Source organism: Urocitellus parryii, chromosome 3, assembly GCF_045843805.1.
Source record: "Urocitellus parryii isolate mUroPar1 chromosome 3, mUroPar1.hap1, whole genome shotgun sequence".
NCBI classification, from domain to species: domain Eukaryota; kingdom Metazoa; phylum Chordata; class Mammalia; order Rodentia; family Sciuridae; genus Urocitellus; species Urocitellus parryii.
Window position 1 is genome coordinate 86646344 of NC_135533.1, and position 20355 is coordinate 86666698.

General features: G+C 41.8%; 1 protein-coding gene across 1 annotated transcript in view; it reads right to left on the reverse strand.

The window, feature by feature from the left end:
* The window catches only part of Cpvl (carboxypeptidase vitellogenic like), a 106403-nt gene extending 88190 nt beyond the window's left edge, over window positions 1-18213 (reverse strand). The window contains exons 1-2 of the mRNA XM_077796436.1: window positions 18051-18213; window positions 10381-10499 (exon numbers count right to left, since the gene is read on the reverse strand). Of these exons, the coding sequence (XP_077652562.1) occupies window positions 10381-10499; window positions 18051-18213 (282 nt within the window). The remainder of the gene's footprint in view (window positions 1-10380; window positions 10500-18050) is intronic.
* Between the last annotated feature and the right edge of the window lie 2142 nt (window positions 18214-20355).

Here is a 20355-nt window from a genome sequence, read left to right on the forward strand (position 1 = left end):
GGAAGTCACTCAAAGCAGATGGGCATCTGTCAGTTCCCAGGACTGGATGCGCCTGTAAGGCCCGACACCTGGTGAGAAGCAACAGCAACGAAACCACTGAGAGACCCAAGTTGAAGTTGCCGCTTAAGATGCACAAGGGCAATTAGTAAATTAATGAGGGCCTTCTTCACATTTCTATATGCAGAGGCTGAACATTTGCTTGGTTTAAGTAACGTGTTCTGTCTTAATTGAAGTCATTAGTACCTCAAGTAAATGCCTTTAAATTCCCCCAAGTATGTTGAAATGGACTCCCACTTTGCCATTCAGATCCCAGTTCTGCTGATACTACGGCTGCCACACTGATGGTGTTAATCAAGGCAGAGCGTTTATTTAAAGCAATTAGTTTTCTGACTAGAATTGTTAAATAGGTATGTAATGCCATTTTGATTCTACACACATACTCCCAACATATACGAACAACCTGCTTGCTTACGACATCTGTGTTTTTCAAAGGAAACTTACTTGTAGTGTTTGGTGTTGACACTAAGTCTTCCTTCTCTGTGATCATTGCCACTGTCTTATCATATGAAAAATTAACTTTCTCATTTTTTTTTTCAGCTGGAAGGCTCCTTATGTCATTCCCAAACTCCCGGATTCTCATCAAGCTTTAACCCGTCCCTTCAATTTGAACCAGATTCCAGCCTGCTGGAATCCTCCCTTCCATCCTCCTCCTGGTTCTCCTACCTGAATCAGTCCTTCATGAGGCAGTTACAGGTTCTCTGTGCCTCTCACCAGAAAGATGTGTCTTAGAGGGAATGGGATGGGGTAGGTGGAGAAGAGGTTTTATCTTTGCTTTCTGATGCACAAGAAGAAAATGGCTAAAGAAGATAGTTACTTTCTTTCTTGTGTTTAATTTTCATTCCCCAAAAGGAATCCAACACACAATGGATTTTGCAGAGTTCAAATGTACCTATGAATGGAGTGACCTATAACACCATTTGTAGTTATTGTGTTTTGTTTCATATATACTCTGTTCTTCCAGATCCCTGATGCTATAAGAATACAGCAAAGAGAAGATAAATAGGGAAAGCTCTCTAATGGTTTGTTTCATTGCCAAAGGATTTGCAGCCCCCTGAGATAGACAAATTTTAAGAAATCTGTCTGAGCCACATTCCATCTTCTAAGAACTGACTCTCTCCATCAGGGAGAGGGTCCATTAGCCATGTTTATATCACATGACATGGCACCTTAGCTGATAAGTTCAAACTGGGCCCATAACACTGTGCCTCTAGGAGAAGGGCCAGTGAATCCCTGTGGGTTGATCCAAGAAAAGGTAAACTGGAAACTGTAGTTTGGCCCATTCAGCCCAATGCTTGGAGAAGCAGAGAAGTTGACCAGCCAAGAGAAGCCTGAAGCTCAGATGGGGTGATCCTGTGGCTGTGGATAAATAGGGCAGAGCCAGAAGTACTGGCTGCTCTGGTTCTTGAGGCCTTTCTATTTCCTGGCTCCTTGGGCCGGCTCACTCTGCCCTGGGTGCCGCTGAGCAGAAGAGAAAGAATGAGTGGCTAACTCACTTAGTGTCCAATCAGAAATGGAAACCACATGTAATTTTCACTTTATAATTAAGCAATCATTTTTTTCAGCTGGAAACATCAGCCTTTAATTCTGCTAAGAGTTCCAGTGTTTGCTCTGGTCTCGGTCAGCAGGAGTGTCAGATACCCTGGGGCAAGAGGAGGAGGATCTGCCAGCAGTCTTGCTCCTCCGTGAGCCACATCTCAGTGACAGCAGAAGACCAGAATGGAACAGTTCACCATGGAACAGAGGAATTTGACTCTAAAGAAGTATAACTACAATAGGAGATTAACCATGGGAATGTAGAGACCTCTAAAGAATACCCTGGGCTAAGGGCAGAGTGCTCATGGATGGCCATGCCCATAAGGAGGGGACCAGGTTCTTCCCAAGGCTGAGGTCCAGACCTCATTGGAGGAGGCATGATCGCAGCCTACTGAGTAGCTCAGTTCACAGGTCATCTGGCCCAGGGTGGTTCAGGCCTGGCGAGGGGGCTGCAGAGAGAGCAGGGCTGTCAGGAGCCTGCTGGCAGGCAGGGCCTGGGGTGTATGGGGCTACAGCTGGTCAATCACCTAACCAGAACTAGGGCTATCCCCTTGCTGAGGAACTCCCTGGTCTGGGAGCACAGATATAGCAGAGTGCCACTGGATGTTCCCACACACATACTGCTGCAGACTGGGCAGCGGGGCCAAGGAAAAACAAAACACAGGACTGGGAGGAGGAAGGGAAGCCAACATCTTCCTGCAGTGTCCCTCCAGCGCCCTCTACTGACAAAGCTTAATATTATATTCAGTGTATAGGGAAACCGCTTACAGCTCTGATCTCCTGGAGCAGGTAAGAGGGAGATTTGGAGGCAAGAGGCAAAACCACAACAACACAAACAAGAATTCCCAAGGTTCCCATCCCATAGGGGTAGGAAGTAGAGGCTGGCTGCCACAAGATACACCCACAGTCCCAAAGTTCCAGACAAGGGCCTCTATTAGTTATCCAATGCTGCATAACGTCTCTCTAAACCTCAATGTCTTAAGACAAAAATGATGATGTATTATCCCTTATGCTTTCTGGGGTCAGGAACTTAGGGATGCCTGGCTGTATGGTTCTGGTTCAGGGTCTCTCATGGGGGTGCAATCAATATATCAGCTTGGGCCGGTCATCTGAAAGCTTGACTGGGACTGGGTGTACCTTTCCCAGTGTTGAGTATCACTGGTCTCATTTCTCCTCCATGTAGACTCTTCCAGGTGGCTTCTTTAGTGCCCTCCCATTGTGGTGCTTGGCTTCCCATAGAATGGGATGTAAGAGACCAAGGTACAAACAACACTGCCCTTTATAATATAGCCTGGAAGTCACACACCACCATTTTTGCTGTGCTATAGTAGTCACAAAGTCTAGCCTTGGTTCAATGTGGGAGGAGACCACACAAAGGCACATGTACAGAGTATCATTGGGGATGATCTTAGAGGCTGGCAACCACAGAGGCCACAAATCTGAGGCTCGTTCCCTGAAGCCACACTCTGGTTTGGAGTTTTCGGATGTCTTTATGCCTTAGGTAGCACATTTAAATATGTCTCATAGGCAAGCTCATTTGAACTACAGAGCCATAGAATGTAAGAGTGGGATAGTACCTTAGACCTCAACTAGGTGAAACATCTTAAATGCCCATCCCAAGTTATACAGCCAGGAATTGCTGACCTGGAATTAGATCTCCATACCCTAACATCCCGTTCTCTTTTCTCAGATTCAAGCCCACTGACTAGGTACACTGGACTCACTGTGGAGTGTGTTGGGTACACTGATCCCTGGGCCTTCTCTGATCGGCAGCACCAGAATCCCTGATGACAAGCAGCGAAGTGAGGGAGTGCTGGCCACTGAGCAGGGACCTATCATGTTTTCCAAGCTCCCTATTGTATTTTTCAAGCTCTCAAGGTAGTGTGGATGAGGAGCATTAAATTGAGAATCCCTGTCCTCTACTGCATTGACTGAAGAAGTTCAGACTTCAGAGCAGAGACCACATGACACCACGTGGAGGCCCAGCAGGTCCTGAATCCACACCTATACTTCTGGGACAGGGTGTCCTGCTGGCTCCTGGTGATGGTTTGGAATGTACTCTTCTATCACTAGGAGCATCAGAGCAGTTCCTATTCTCTTCACTGAATTCTTTTTTTTTTTTTAAATATTTATTTTTTAGTTGGACACAATACCTTTATTTATTTATTTTTATGTGGTGCTGAGGATCGAACCCAGGGCCTCGCATGCGCTAGCAGCCTCACCAGTCACAGCCCTTTGCAGGCACCAAGCCTACCAGGACTGCAGGGACCCTGGCCATTCCTGGGCTAGAGGAGCAAGATGGAGCTTTCAGTAAAGGGGCCTAGGCCTAACTTGGAATGTCTTGAGTTGGGGCTCTGTAGCACCTGAGGCAACTACTTTGCATATCTTGCTCAAATGAGTCCAGATTATCTGTTCCTATGAGACAAAGTCAAATACTCTTAGGATATCTCTTTCTAAGGAGAAGGATGATCATTTCAACACCAATCTATATGTTTCCTATCTTCTTAGTCCCGATTTCACTTAGTAATTTCCTCATCCAGTAGCAATTGATCTACATTTTTGGCTGGTGATCCAGTCCCTCTGATTCAGAACTTCCCTCCATTCCTGTCTTCTTTAACCTCCGAAATTGTTACTGGGTTTAGTTCTACACAGTATTTGTGTTAATAACATCCAAATTAATCATAATCATGTTGAAATAACTATAGCCACTCCACCTACCCGTGTATCAGGCACTAGTCCAATGACTTTGCGACATTGAGTCTTCTGGTCTGAAAACCACTGCCAAGTAGCTATTTTAATCACCATTTGTGTGTGTGTTTGTGTGGTGTGTGTGTGTGTGTGTGTTAGGTCCTGAACCCAGCACCTCAGGCAGGCTAGAAAGTGCTCTACCAGCTGAGGTACAGCCCCATCCTTGATCCTCCATTTTAAATGAAGGAAACCAATGCTGAGCAGCATTAGGAAATGTATCCAAGGTCCCAGGTGGCATAAGTGGTGGACCGCAATTTCTACCCAAGCCCGACTAACTCCAGCAGCTTCTGACCACTGTACTCTGGAGCCTCCCATGACTCCTTTTACAGGATCTATGATACATGATGGGCCAGAGCGAAGATTTCTAGGTCAGAGACCAAAGCTTCAAATTCCAGTTCTGCCAGTTTCTGGTTGAGTAACTTGGGGCAAATTATTTGCTCTTTGTCATACTCTTCATTTATAAAATGAGGAAAACAATTCCTTTCTCTTGGGGGTTCTTGTGAGAATAAGGAAAAGCAGGGTGCTTAGCACATCGCTGGTGTTCACAACAGCCATTCTAGCCGGGGCCTTTTCATTGGCTTCATTGTACTTTTAGCCCGTGCAGAAGGTCCAACTCATCTCTCCTGCAGTATTCCCTCTGCACACCAATTTCGAGTCCTGGGATTCATTAGGCCCTGATTTGTATACAATAACAGGAGAATCTCAGCAAAATAACAGGAAAGCAAACCTAATTTGAGAAACAGCATCCGAGAAAATGACTCAGAGGACATGACAAGTGTGGCATCCTTCCTGGATCTCTATTTTCTCTACATTTGGATGTTTTTTTAAGGGGTCATTTCTTTCCTGATGAAAATGTCAGCTGCTTCCCCTGCGACAGGCAAGGAACTCATATTTCTGCCAAATGAAAGGTAGTCTCCCCTGTCTCGGTGACCAGTGCTTCTCCTTCTCCTCTTATGCTTTATCTGTTTCACCCAAACTGGTCCTGCTCCATACTTCCAGCTGCAAGTCTCAGGTATCTGACTCCTCCACATGTAGGCTTCCTGGCAGGGAGATCTTGGAACAATCTAACGCAGTGCCAGGCGGTGACACCTGTCTGTGTACTGTCCTTTCATCTCTGTACCCTGTCCCTGAAGCCATGTCTATCATTTCTAATAGAAAACTGTGCTTAAAGTCCTCTTTCCTAACTTTCCTAAATAGGAAAGAAGTCATGTCTTCCAGAAACATCTTTCTGGATAGAGAACTGGACCCCAAAGAACATAATTGGGTTAGAGGATACACAGTAAGGTTTTCATTTAGTTAAGGGCGGGGGGACTTATAACCAACTGCTCCACCATTGTTTAATACAAGGACTTTCCAACCTCAGTCTTGCAATTGGCAAAGTATGCAGAACCTGAGCAGCTTCATGGTCCCAGTTCTTTCCCCATATTCTAGACAAAGCCATGCTAGACAAAGCCTGATCAGAGGCAATGGAAAAAAGAAAGAAAGAGGGGGGGGGTTGTTTTGTTTCTGTCTGATCTATTCCTGAGATCCAGCCACTCTGGATGAAATACCAAGCAGGATTAGGAAAGCTGACCCCTAAAGGTTGCACTTGACTCTCCAGATCCCCATTCTAACCTGCACTCCACCTGAGGAGGCAAGAGCCAGCACACCCCTCCATCTGCTCTAGACATTTCCTTGTGGTAGAATGTGGGCCACTTTGGGGCCAGGAGCTATGGGCACAGGGCAGTGGCCAGTAGGCTGGAGCACTGGTTCACTGGTTTCACAAAGCATGGTCCCCCTGGTAACTCTGAAACTTGCAGGTCTCTCTCAATTTACAAGACAGAATTTCTGGGGGTAGTTAGAAATAACTCTCTCTCTCTCTCTCTCTCTCTCTCTCTCTCTCTTTTTTAGTTGTAGATAGACATGATACCTTTATTTTATTTATTTATTTTTATGTGGTGCTGAAGATCAAACCCAGTGCCTCACACTTGCTAGGCAAGCACTCTACCACTGAGCCACAATCCCAGCCCCAAAGTATTTCTTATATAAAATAAAATGTAAGAATCACCAAGAATGAACATAAGAAGCAGCAATCTAACAAATTTGTCAAGTATTCATTATGCACAAAATAACGGCTCCCTGAAGATGTCCATGTCCTGATCACCCGAACCTGTGACTATACAGAAGAAAAGGGAATAAAGGTTGCCAATCAACTGGACTTAAAATGAGATTAGACTGGATCATTTAGGTGTAGACACAAGACTCTTTAAAAGTAGCAAGAGGCAGAAGACAAATCAGAGAAGTTCAAACAGTGATGCAATGGGAGAGGGATTCAACCTGCCATTACATACTTGGAGGATGGAGGAAAGGCTGCCAGCCAAGGGATGTGAATGGCCTTTAGAAATTGCCAGAAGCAAGGCCCATACCCCTGTCAATGCCTTGATCTTATTTCACTGAGACCTGCACCAGACCCATGACCTACCAAACTGAGATCATAAAGTCTGAGTTGTTTTAAGTCTAAGTTTGTGGCAATGTTTTATAGCAGCAGTATAAAACCAGTACAAAGAAGTTTATAGTAAACAATTACATTCAAATATATATCTATCAATGTGATATATTTTATATCACACTGATAGATGTGATATAAAAAAATGAGCATGTACAGAATTATTTCTGAAATGCATGAGGTTTAAGAGACTTCAAAGAGCACAGGCCCAGGCTGATTCCAAATCTTGGCTAGTGTGAGGAGTTGTTATAGTTTGGATCTTGAACGTCCCCTGAGGCCCACTGTATTGAAGGCTAGTGCCCATGGCACTATTGGGAGGTAGTGGAACCATTAGGAGGTGGGATCTAGCAGAAGGAAGTCAGAGCATTGGGTACATGCTCTTGAAGGGAATATTGGGACGTCAGTCTATTCTCCCTTCTCTCCTGCCCTCTCTTTTCACTTCTTGGCAGATTTGGGAAAATATTCATCAATGGTCCTAAGTCACAGTTAGGAGAAGTAAGTTCATACATTTCAGTACCTGTAACTTCCTCCACCTCCACAATCAGACACTCTCTCCATGATATCCTGTGCTGCCACAGGCCCAAGACAACAGGGCCAAGCAACTATGGACTAAAACCTTTGAAACTGTGAGCCAAAATAAACCTTTCTTTCTAATAAGTTCATAATCACAGGTATTTTGTTATGATGACATAAATCTAATCCGAGAATGCTTCAATAAACATGTAAATGCAGTTATTCTTCAATATACTGATTTCCTCTCCTTTGGATACATACATACCCATTAGTGGGATTGCTAGATTATTATATTTTTAACTTTTTGAGAAGCCTCAACACTGTTTCCACAATGGCTATACTAATTTACATTCTCACAAACAGAAGTGGAATCAACCTAAGTGAATATCAACTGATGAATGAATAAAGAAAATGTATATATTAAATACATATATGAATATTATTTGGCCATAAAAGGGATGAAATCCTAATATCTATGACAACATGGGTGGAACTGGAGGACATTATATAATTATATTGTTATATTTTTGCAGCATTGCTATATGCAAATAATATGCAAATATGAACACCACACTTTATGAGGATAAATTTTTCTTTAATTTCTCTGGCTTCTAAAGCAAATCCCACTTTGAAAATAAAAATAGAAAATTACTCTGTGTTGGGTTAAATTTTGTTCATAAATTTCAGTACCTGTAACAATGCTCCCAATGGCACCCCTAAGCTTAAAGTGCCTTGTTCATGCAGAAGAGTATTGTGAACTTGAATTGAGTTAGATAGTACTAGTGATATATAAATATTAGATAGTACTAGTGACATACAAATAAACCAGGCACAGAAAGACAAATACTGTATGATCCTACTTATTTGTGAAATATAAAAAAAAATTAACTTATAGAAGTTGATAGCAGAACAGTTGCCAGAAGATAAGAAGAGTAAAGGGTGAGTAGGCAGATTTGGGAAAATATTCATCAATGGTTCTAAGTCACATTTAGGAGAAGTAAGTTCTGATCAGTTATTGCACACTAGTGTGCCTATACATAGCAATAATGTACTGTATATGTCAAAAAAGCAAGAAAAAAGATTTTGAATGTTTTTAACCACAAAGAAATGATAAATGTTTGAGGAGATAAAATACACTTACATTATACAATGTATGCACATATTGGAATGTCACATGGTACCCATAAGTATGTCCATTATTTATATGTCAATTAAAGTAATTTTAAATAAAAGAAAAGAGTAAATATATCTTTTTATTTCCCCAGATAAATGTGACTTGGGGCTTTGTTATATAAATAAAGAGATGAATTAACAATGTGTAAAAAGAAGAGATACTTATAAATGCTGAAGGCAGAAAAAAAGGTGATTCTGAGAATAAAAATTTGCTAGAAATTGGATCTGAGTATAAATCTGAGATCTGAAATAAAATCAAAATTGAAAAAAAAACAAAAAAATTCCCACCTGTTAGAATGAGATCATATTTCTAGGTCCTGATTTCTATCAAGCCTCCTTATGACAGCTGTACTGGTTATTTCCATGTTAGCTTCTGAAGGTCCACTTCCCACCCATCTCCCTGAGGCTCTGTGCCTGGTATAGGTTTGTGGATGGCACCACCAACTCCCCTACCTTTTTGGAGGCAGCTGGGTTCCACCAGAGGGCAGCACCTGCAGGAGACTGGAAGGCACTCCTGCTAGGAGCTGACCTTGTTCTGGTTCCACCCTGAAAGGGTATCCTTAAATTTTATGCACTAGGCACCTTCCTTGCCTCACTCCACAGTAACACCAAGGAAGAAATAAATTCTATCTAGGATCCAGGAAAATCTTCCAGAGAAGGTGGCAATTTGATGACTACTCTGAGCCCAAAGAGTATCTAAAATTCTCACGTTTTTCACATAACCTATTCCCACCCCACCCCACAATAGACTAGTTTGGATGAATTACATCAAAGTTCACATAGTTAGGAAAGCAAAAATGAAGTCATGAAAATATAACCTGACAGTACTGCTGGAAACAATTTAACTTCAAATGACCCTGGATTAAGCAATTTACATTATTATTATGTATATGCAACATTGTTATATGCAAATTATATGCAAATATGAACACCACCCTCCATAGGGATAGTCTTTTATTTGATTTCTCTGGCTTCTAAAGCAAATCCAATTTGGAAAATAAAAATAGAAAATTACTCTGTGTTGGGCTAAAATTTGTTTATGCATTTAAATGCCTATAACAATACTTCCAATGGCACCCCTAAGTTAAAGTGCCTTGTTCATGAAGAAGAATATTATGAATTAAAATTGCACTAAATGGTACTGGTGAACGACAAAGATATTTCCATCTGTGTCTATGGGGACTTGAGCAGATGGGTAACCCAACCAGCCCATAGGCAAGGATGGTCATGATAGATTAAATTTATATATGCTTAGACATGAGTTTCCTGCTAATTTTGCTAATTTCTCATTCCTTACCCTCCTTGGGATCTTGAATGTCCATCTCAACCTCAAATATTTTTATGAAAAATATAATAACAAAAGCATATGAAGAAGACTGTGGCAGAAGAAGGTGGTAATATTAATGTTCCAAATAAGGCTACAAGAAATTCAGAAGTGGAACTTCCTCCACCTCCACAAGCATTTGTTTCCTGCCCATAAACAGGAATGCCATACAGAGTTGCTTCCACTTATTTTTAGAAAAAAAAATGTAAAAAGATTTTTTAAAAATAAACCCCATGGATCTGCAGGCTAATGTTTCCACTCTCCAGTGAGCAGCACAGCCAGCTTTGCTTGTTTGTTTCGATTTGTTTTTGTAATGGTACTGGAGATTAAACTCAGGGGTGCTTTTCCACTGAAGTACATCCCCAGCCCTTGTAATTTCTTTCTTTTTTCTTTTTCTTTTTTTTTTTTGAGACAGACCCTCCCTAAATTGCTAAGGCTGGCCTCTAACCTGCAAACCTCCTCTTTCAGTCTTCTGAGTTGCCCATGGTGCCCAGCTAGCTCCTGAGCATTATGTTCCTTCTGGTGGCTACCTTCACAAGCCTACCTGAGCCGGGAAGAACCAGAAGAAGAGGTTGCTGTTGTAGGTCTTATTCACAGTGAGGTAGCCAGAGTAACTGTGTATGTTCAGTCCTAGAAAAGCAGTGACCGAACTCAGTTTTCTTCCTAGTGGGGAAAAAGAAAATTTACCCGAAGATTAGAGGAAAAATATACAAGGTCTTGGCGAGTCTTCACCCAGGTACTAGATTGGGGATGAAGTGAGCAGAGAAGTCACAAAGGATTTAGCAGACAGGTACTTAACTCAGCCAGTGCCAGCTTCCTCCACCCATCCCACATATTCCACATACACAATTTAGCCAGGAGAAAGTGAAATTTTCAAACCCTTTTTTTTTGGGGGGGGTGAATATTTTGAATTGTATAAGAAGGAGGGAAAAGAAAACCAGCTATTATCACATCGAGAGTAAATGAAGGTGTTCACACTGGGCCACATGGAGAGGAGCAGGATAAAGCTACCTGACCCCAAAGAGTCATATACAAGAAAAACAATGTGGTCACAAAGGTCTGGGTCCTGGGAGCCCTATGTTCTCCACACTCTGGTTCTCATGAAGGCAAAGATCTGCCATGTCCATTCAAGGGAGCAGATAGAGGCCTACAGGACCAGGGGTAGTTGGAGCTGGAGGGAAGAAGCAGGCAGGGAGCCTGGTGGTGACCTATGGCTACTCAGAGAGAGCCAAATAGACAATGGGGCAGTTGTAGAAGGCAGAGTTCCGGGCTTTAGTACCAAGCAAAAAGACAAGGACAGGAACAGGGAAAGAGGGAAGGAAGCTCAGACAGCTGAGGACACCCAGGAGTAAATATTTGGAGGAGTTAACACTTCTAAGGCAGTGGTACTAAGGGCCTTACATTATGTGGGAGTTTTACAGATGAGAAAGATGAAGCACAGAGAGGTTAAATAACTTGCCTGAAGTCACACAGTCAGTGTAGCTGGGATTTAGACTTAACTGCAGGGTTTGTTCCTTCCCACGCCCTACTACAGGGCTGCTCAATTAGTTAGTGAGTAGGTGTAAGCAGCAGGGAGCAGAGGGGAAGCAGTGATTAGGAAGGGCGTAGAGAAGGAACAGAAAGTGGGTATCAGGGTGTGGAAGGAGGAAGCAGAAAGGGATGTCTGAGTGGAAGATGAGAGTCCTTCAGTGGCGATGTGCAATAAAGATTAACTACTCCAGAAAGGCTACTTAGTCTGAGACAAGACAAAGAATATGTCCAATAAAAGTCAATGCCTCAAGAAAGGCTATTTATATCTGACACATACAAAGTTGGAGGCTGGTTAGTTTACATGCTACCAACTAAAGGTGGCTTTGGTGGTGGACTAGAGCCCACAGGCTCTGGAATGCTGAGTGCTCCATCCCCACATTCAGCCACATCACTGCCCTGGTGAGAATATTTACACCCAATGGAATGGGTGCTACAAATCAGAGCCCTGAGCCCCAGAGCGGCTGTTGACCTTTCACCAGCACAAGTGGCTCTGAGACCGCAAGCTCCTCTTTTACAATGAGCACGCCTCCCAAAGAGGAAACTCATCTTGCACACACAGTTCTTTTTCCCTAGTACTTTGCTATTCCTAGCACTACTGTGGGCCAGTTTTGTGACCCCTGGAGCAGCCATTTACCTTCCTGTACTTCAGCTCCTCCTTTATGAAAGATGGGCTCCAGATGGTACAGGAATACAAGACACCCCATGTGCAAAACCTGTGGGGAGGAGCCGGCATGCAGCGGGCACAGCCATCATCTGCAAAATACATCTGCTGCTGAACAGGAGAACCTGGGAGCAGAGGTCATGGTGGGGATAAGGGAAGTCTCCAGGGGCAGTTGCCTGAGGGTCCTGCTGGGCTGGCACAGAAGAGGAGGATGGGTTTCCAAGTTGGCCACCCCTGGGTTTGTGTCCTCACTAGGCCCCTCAGCAAGCTACTTCATCTTGGAACCTCTTTTCTTTGATGCAAAATGTGGATAAGCATTCCATGGCCACGAGCTTTCTGTGAGCATTTGATGGAAAATTTGCATTTACAGGGGCTGGGTTTTGTGGCTCAGCAGTAGAGCGCTTGCCTCGCACGTGTGAGACCCTGGGTTGGATCCTCAGCACCACATAAAAATAAATAAGTGAAATAAAGGTATTGTGTTCAATTACAACTACAAAATAAATACTAAAGAAAAGAAAAAATGTACTTACAAACATGCCCAGCAGGGAGTTGGACACAAAGAAAGTTCTGTTCAATGGAGGCTGGGTGTCCCTAGCCCATGGACCATCCCAAAATGGCATCTAGAAGTCTGGAAGACCTGCCTTTTCCTAGATCAGCCCAATTCTCCCAAACTCTGTTTCACACCATTCTCTTCTCGGTGAGACCTACCCCTCCAGTAAAAAGAAAAGAAAAGAAAAAATGGTGTTGGGGGTAGAGAAGGGCTGTAGGAGAAAGAGATTTCTGGGAACCAGGTATTTGCTGGCCCTCCCTCGACCCCTCTAATCTTCCCCCCAGCTGTCATTACCTCCTCTCCACTGCTTCTACTCTCAATTAATCCAAAGAAAGCTCACCCTCCAGGGTTGGACAGCCTTTAAAATGCTTTTGAAATATTTTTAGCAAAACTATTAATCTCAAAGTCAAACAGAGACACCTCTCCCCCAACCCAAAAAGAGAGAGAGGAAGAGAACAAAGACATAAAAATTGAACATTTGGAAATGGGTGAGATGTGGACCAGAGAGAGGCAAATAGTCAGGAGGGGATTTGAGAAAGAAGACAGAGAAAAATGAGAAGGGTCAAAGTATAATGAGAAAAATAGAAAATATATAATGGAAAAGAGCTGGAGGGAATGGAATATGGGCGAGAGATGATTGAATCAATCTGTCTTGAGGCCAGCACAGCACAGGGTCCACTGGCCTGCTCAGAGAAGGTTCAGAGACTCACCCCTCCCTCCCCTCCTGGGAACACCAAAGTTGCTCTCTTGCTACTTTGTCCTTAGGTCCATTCCATGGTTTCCCTCCTCCATTCCAAACTGCCAGAAAGCAGGAAATTCTTCCTATTTCTCTTCATATCCCCTGGGATTTAGCATCCTGATTCACAATCTAAGACACTGAATAAATAATTCTTAATGAATGCCCATTAATGAGTAGGTGGATGAATGAGAAAATAAATGCATGAACTATACCAGGCCACGTGACACCACACTAGGATTAGTTTACTTCCACCCCTGTAATCCCAGTAGCTCAGGAGGCTTAGGCAGGAGAATCGTGAGTTCAAAGTCAGCCTCAGCAACTCAGCAGGCCCTAAGCAACTCAGTGAGACTCTTGTCGCTAAATAAAATTTTTTAAAAGGCTGGGGATGTAGTTCAGTGGTTAAGTGCCCTTGAGTTCAATTCCTGATTAAAAAAATAATCTAATGAAAGACAACTTCATTAGTATTTGAAGACACTTAGAAGCCTTCCCTGTAGTCTATAAAGATGTGTTTGGCCCCTTTCACATCTTAAATTCCTGTTCACCAAATCACAGTAAAACAATTAAAATTTCTTTCAACCAATGGGAATTTTTGTATTTTCAAAGGTCCCGTTCATCCTTCCAGAGTCTATTAATGGAATGTGGAAAACAACCTACCAAGATGGAGGAGTTTTTATCTTTCTGGCACCGTGACTCACCATACAAATGTTTAAAAACAGTTTTTCAAAAAGGAAGAGGTTTTCTTTGAAGTGATTTCACTTCCTCATTGGTATTTACTGCTGTCACTGTGTTTGTGATATTAACACTTAAGGAAGATCGGAGTGTGGCCAAGGCAGGCTGGATCCAGCTAATCAGGAAGCATGTCCTGTTCACCAACACTCATCACCTCCTAGACAAAATGCGACCAGCCCATAAGGAGTAAGAGGACCCAAGAGCAAAATACCCTTTAGAGTTTGGGAGACGCCCTGTTTGTAAACATGCTAAAATCTGTCTTCTGCATTCATCTTGTTTCAGAGAACAAGGATTTATTCTAGCTGCAGAGAAAGTAAACATGCAATTACAATTACATAAAACTAAGCCAGCTAATTGGGGATTAAAAAAATAAAAATTTCCCTTGTCTTTTTGTGAACTACTGTTTATCTCAAAAATGCTCAGTTGTGATACCAAGACTCATGTTCCTAGGCTTCTCACAAACTCAATAAACAAAAGGGATTTAGGGGAGTGATCTGACCATCTGTCCAGAGCTTCCTGAACTTTCAGCAAAGCGGATGAATAAAATTATCCTTAATTATGTTGTCAGGGCTGCATCTGAATACCCAGATGTACCAGCTTTTGGATCAGCCACTTAAAATTCTATGCAAAGCTTTTGACTACATAACATAACTTTAGAAAGTGACATTCCGAACAGATTCAGTGTCTTAAACGTTGTCACTCCTAGGGTGAAGATCTACCAGGGTTGGTGCAGAAGGAGAGAAGACCAAACTATACCCCCTGGATTCTTTCTCCTCTACTGCTCGTACCCAGAACTGAGGAGGGCTCATAGGCAAGAAAATCAGGAACAGGAGAGATGTGGACAACTCGATATTGTTTTCACTTGGTTCTACCAGATTTATGACACAGACACACCAAGGTCACTTTCATTGAATGCCTTTGTTTAAGCTATCTTCCTCATTCAGGGGGCACAGACCTTTCACTATTTACTCAAATTTTCATACATACCCTCAAGTCTGGAGCTGATCTTGCAGCACAGGGTTTCATAGATGGGGTTCTGGGGTTGGCAGGCACAGGTTCTAATTCTGGTTCTGCCACTAATGAGCTTTATAGCTCTGGATAGGATACTTCATTTCTCTGAGACTCATTTTTCTCATCTACAAAATAGTAACAATAATTATGCATTCTTTTTATTTTTTTGGACCCAGGATTGAACTCAGGGGCACTCAACCACTGAGCCACATCCCCAGCCCTATTTTGTGTTATATTTAGAGACAGGGACTCACTGAGTTGCTTGGCTCCTCACTTTTGCTGAGGCTGGCTTTGAACTCGTGATCCTCCTGCCTCAGGCTCCCAAGCTGCTAGGATTATAGGCCTGCTCCACCGCACCCAGCACCTAGCTCACATTCTTCATTAATATTGCTCCAAGGACTAAATAAGCTAATGGATGTAGAAAATAATGCCTGACATGTGGCTGGGACTCAAATTTAAATTTGAGGCCAGGCACAGTGGCACTCACCTGTAATCCCAGCCTCTTGGGAGGATGAGGCAGGAGGATGGTGAGTTCAAAGGCAGCCTCAGCAAAAGTGAGGCGTTCAGCAACTCAGTGAGACCCTGTCTCTAAATATAATACAAAATAGGGCTGGGGATGTGGCTCAGTGGCTGAATGCCCCTGAGTTCAATCCCCAGGACAAAAAAAAATGTTTTCCAATTTGCAAATATGTACTAAGTGCTTATGACATACAGGTACTATGCTAGGTACTGGGGCTATAATGACTAAATGTTAATTATTTATTATTTTTACTAATATAACTACCATTATCATTTTCTCCCTAGATTATGTCCACCAACAGCTTCCTTCTTCAATTTTCCAGCACACCTAATTCAGATGTGATGTTTCAGTGTACAGTGCCTTAATTATGTCATGTGTGCACATCTGATCACTTTAGAAAACCCCAAGCTTTTAAACAAAGGAAAATAACTACAGCAGGAAAAACACAGCAGAAATCAGAAGATTTGGGCACTACATCATCTCTTCTAGCCTGTCTCTATTACCTGTACCCCCTTGAGTAAATCATGTCAGGTATTTGAGTCTCAATTTCCCCATATGTGGATTGGAAGAAATCCTACTAAATTGATTATCATGGTTATTCAAATCCTTTTTTATATATATTTAGTGTAGATGGACACAATAGCTTTATTTTATTTATATTTTTTATGTGGTGCTGAGAATCAAACCCAGTATCTCACATGTGCTGGGCAAGCTCTTTACTGCTGAGCTACAACTCTAGCCCCCAATTCCTCTTAACTTAAGCGGTTTGCTTTGATTTATCATTAGTGAATGTAGCCTAAGTCATCAGTGTCCAGTAATGAAGGGAGCTGAAGTATAGGTATGTGATCCAATTTTGGGCTTGGGTGAATGATCCAATGCCTCCTCACACACTTCCTAAGGAATCAGCCTCAGGCAACAATCTTGTAGCTTTTCTACATCAGGTGAAAATGAGTCCTTTTTAGAAATATACTGAATACATTGTCAAAGTTTTTCCACCTTTCCTTAGGAAAGAGATGGTGAAAACTGGAGCCAATGTGTATTTCAGAAAAGGACACATAAGCAGAACGTCAACCCCTAAAATATGAGAACATCTGGATTTTAAAACAAAAAATGATGACATCCTACTGGCTGAAAACATTTCAAGTGAAAAGGAAATTGTTTCCTTTTAAACTTCCTTATAGAATACTCAGATTTGTTTTCAACCTTTAACAGTTTTTCTAAACTTTCCAGCACCATCCATTCCCATTCCATCTACCAGCACAGGAGGAGACTCAGCCTTAGCCCCTGAGACTAGGGATGAGCATGTTCCACCAAGGTCTCCATTACTTAACCACAGTCTCCACCAAGGGATTACTCATTCCCCCCTCCCAGCTCCTGCTCTCCTCATTTGTGCATATTATCCCTGCCCTCTTCAAGAAGATTCCTTGACCCCATTGCTTCCACTGACCAACACCCCATCTCTCTGCTTCTCCTTACAAGCAGCTCCTCAAAATAGCTGCTTGTAAGCTACTTCAGAGTTCAGGAATCTACTGAGATTAAATCACTTATCTAATACCTTGATTTACCTGAGTACAAAGAAAACATAAAGGGAGATGTGAGTCATCAACTTTAGTCTCTGATAACATCAAATGACATCTTTCTTTTTATTAACAATAATACTAGAAAAAGCCACGATCTATAAAATAAAATCCATTCTCAAACATGAGTGTTTAGAGGGCAATTTATAAGATCAAAGAATTTTCAGGCGCTTTTTCTCATTGAATTCTCATAACATCCCTGCAAGTTGGGAAAGTTATTAAATCTCCATCTTATTAATGAGGAAACCAAGGTCTAGGCTGGGTGGGTCACTTGCCAGGTGACAGGGCACAGTCAAGTGGAGGGAATGGAGGTGACACCTCGGTTACCCAGTGTCTATGTGAACTCTGGTAAGTCATTGGAGCTCCTTCTTCTTTAGTTTTCATGTGTACAAAGTAGGAACACCTCTCTGGGTTGCTGAGTTCAGGCAGAATGCTTGATGGACAGGTAATAAGTTTTGTGTTTTTTTTAATATTTATTTTTTAGGTGTAGATGGACACAACACAATGCCTTTACTTTTTTTTTATGTGGTGCCAAGGATCGAACCTGGGTCCTGCCCATGCTAGGCAAGCGCTCCACTGCTGAACCACAATCCCAGCCCCCAGGTAGTAAGTTTTAATGTTAACAGCAGCCTTGTCAAGGGCCCATTGGGGGTCAGACACCCGCTAGTTTTAGAAATGCAAATGCTGCCACTCCACCATATAAATAATCCAGTTCTAACTCTCATTTTAGCTAAAAATTCAGACAATATACAGCATCAAGTCACTAATATTTCACATAAAACAAGTAAAGATATTGGAATGTGTTTTATGTCCTGTGGGATAATTGTTTAAAAAGAAAGGGAAAAAAACCTCCCAGGCTGTTCAAAGTATACCAGTGGTTTGCTGATTTAAACTCACCTTCCTTGATCTTCCCAGATTCAATATAAGGGGTAAGAAATAATGGCTGTCCTGTATCTCCCCTAGGAGGCTGGAAAACCTGGGCACGTTGGTACAAGGAGCGAAACAGCCCATCACAAGGGCTGAATGTAAGCAGGGCCAACAAAACAGTCACCTTCCACATGGTGCAACCTGGTCCTTCTGGGGTCTAGGATGAATGAAAACAGTTACATTCCACAAATGAATCCAGAGAGTAAATATTTACCTAGCCTTTTAACATGCAAGACAATTCATTTATTCACGTAAAAAGAAAATGCCATTGTGTAGAAAGACGGTAGGCTGAGCAACTTGGACATCACCATGAATAAGACAGGCCCAGTCCCTGCCCATCCTGCCCTGGCCATTTACAGGGGAATCCTTCAAGGGATTTACAGTGTAACTGGAGGACAATTTACATTTTTTAAAATGTGGTGTGGAAATAAGTTCAAGGGAAAATCGGCTAAAGCATGAAGACAAGGGTCTCATAACTGTCACCAAACAGGGATAGAGCATGGTATGCTACCTCAGAAGGGAAAAGGATTGCAGGCACAGGTAACATCTTATCAAAATTAACATGAACAAAAGGTGGGTGGAACTCAGAGAGGTGGGACAAAATATGGAATTTCACTAGTGCATGGGACAGCTGAGCAGAGCCCAAACCTTGGCTGTTCAGATGAGCTTTGCAGGAAAACTAAAATAATCAATGGATTTCTGGTTGTCTTCTCCATCTCAATGAATCCTTGAGTTTTGTATCCAAGAACACAAAAAGTAAGAGAGGGAGGGCCCTGCCATTACATCCAAGTGTCTTCCCTTTTGTTACTTGATATACAAACTCAAGAAGTCAGGCTCCCAAATGTATTAGTCACACAGCTTGCCAAGAACCTTCAAATCTGATATTAGCTTAGAGTACTCACCTGGGCTAGCTATCATGGTATATATACTTAAACTCATACATAAACATGTAAATCATGTTTATAATGGGCTTTCCCTTGTATTTTTAGCTGATTGAATCTCCTAATAACTCCAACAGGAAATCCAGGATTATTTATTTATTTATTTGGTACTAGAGATTGAACCCAGGGGTTCTTAACAACTAAGCCACATTCCCAGAAACACCCCCCTCCTTTTTTTTTTCCTTTTCTTGAGACAGGGTCTCACTAATTTGCTGAGTTGCTAAAGCTGGCCTTAAATTTGTGATCCTCCTGACTCAGACTCTTGAACCACTGGGATTAAAGGCATGTACCACCATGCCCAGCAGAAATCCAGAATTATTATTGCCAATTTTAGATATGGAAAATTGACTCAATTAAGTATCTCATGTAGAGACATGAAAGTACAGAAACCAGGACTTGACCTAGGTCAGGGCCAGGATGGGGGAGAAGGAAGTGAGGTATAGAAGCAAGGTCAGAAAACATCTTTATCTAGAATTTTGGCTTATTTTTTTTCTGTCACGGATTTTTTTTTGGCCTTATATGGATTGTTTTCAAATATTGCAGTAAAATTTATATATTTAAATATTTATATTTATATATTTAAATATTTATATTTATAACTATTTATCTTGATTACTGAGTTTTTCTGATACTCTTCATCTTTCCACCAGAGGCAGATTACCCTCTTGTCCCATCCTAATCCCAAACCTGCCAAGTGTATTGTGATAGCTACTCCAGCACCATCACATTACCCTGCTGCTATTTAAGAATGATCCAAATCCTTAGCTCTAAATTCTAAGTAAAGTATTTTAAATGAATAAATACTCCATTCACTCAGCTTTCTGGATGCAAAATGAAATATACAATTATGCAAATACAATGGCTGCTTTTGATTGTTCAGTGCTTTAAAATGCCAAGCCATTTAGAACATCTCAAAAATACAAAATGTGTAAAAAATCTATTAACCACATGCTTAACACAACCCAATTTAGCATAATATGAAAATACTAGTTGTTGCAAATTTAAAATGCTTTTCAGCCACATTTTCCCATCAACACAAAAGTTTATAATCATAACTTGACTGAATATACGACCCTTGTCATGTCTCTCAGGGTTAACTGAATAGAATTCCCCACACTTAATGTAAATAAGTCCAACCCAATATGGTATGGAGTGAAAATAAATGTTTTTGCATCTTATTGACTATAATAAGGAACAAAATGAATTTAGAAATTGAAATTAAGTTTACAAGGAGCTCAAGGGTAATGACCACTATGGCACGGTTAAGACATTTTTAAAAATATGTGAACTTGTTACACTGATATTTTAATAGGATAGCTACTGAATGCCTGAAA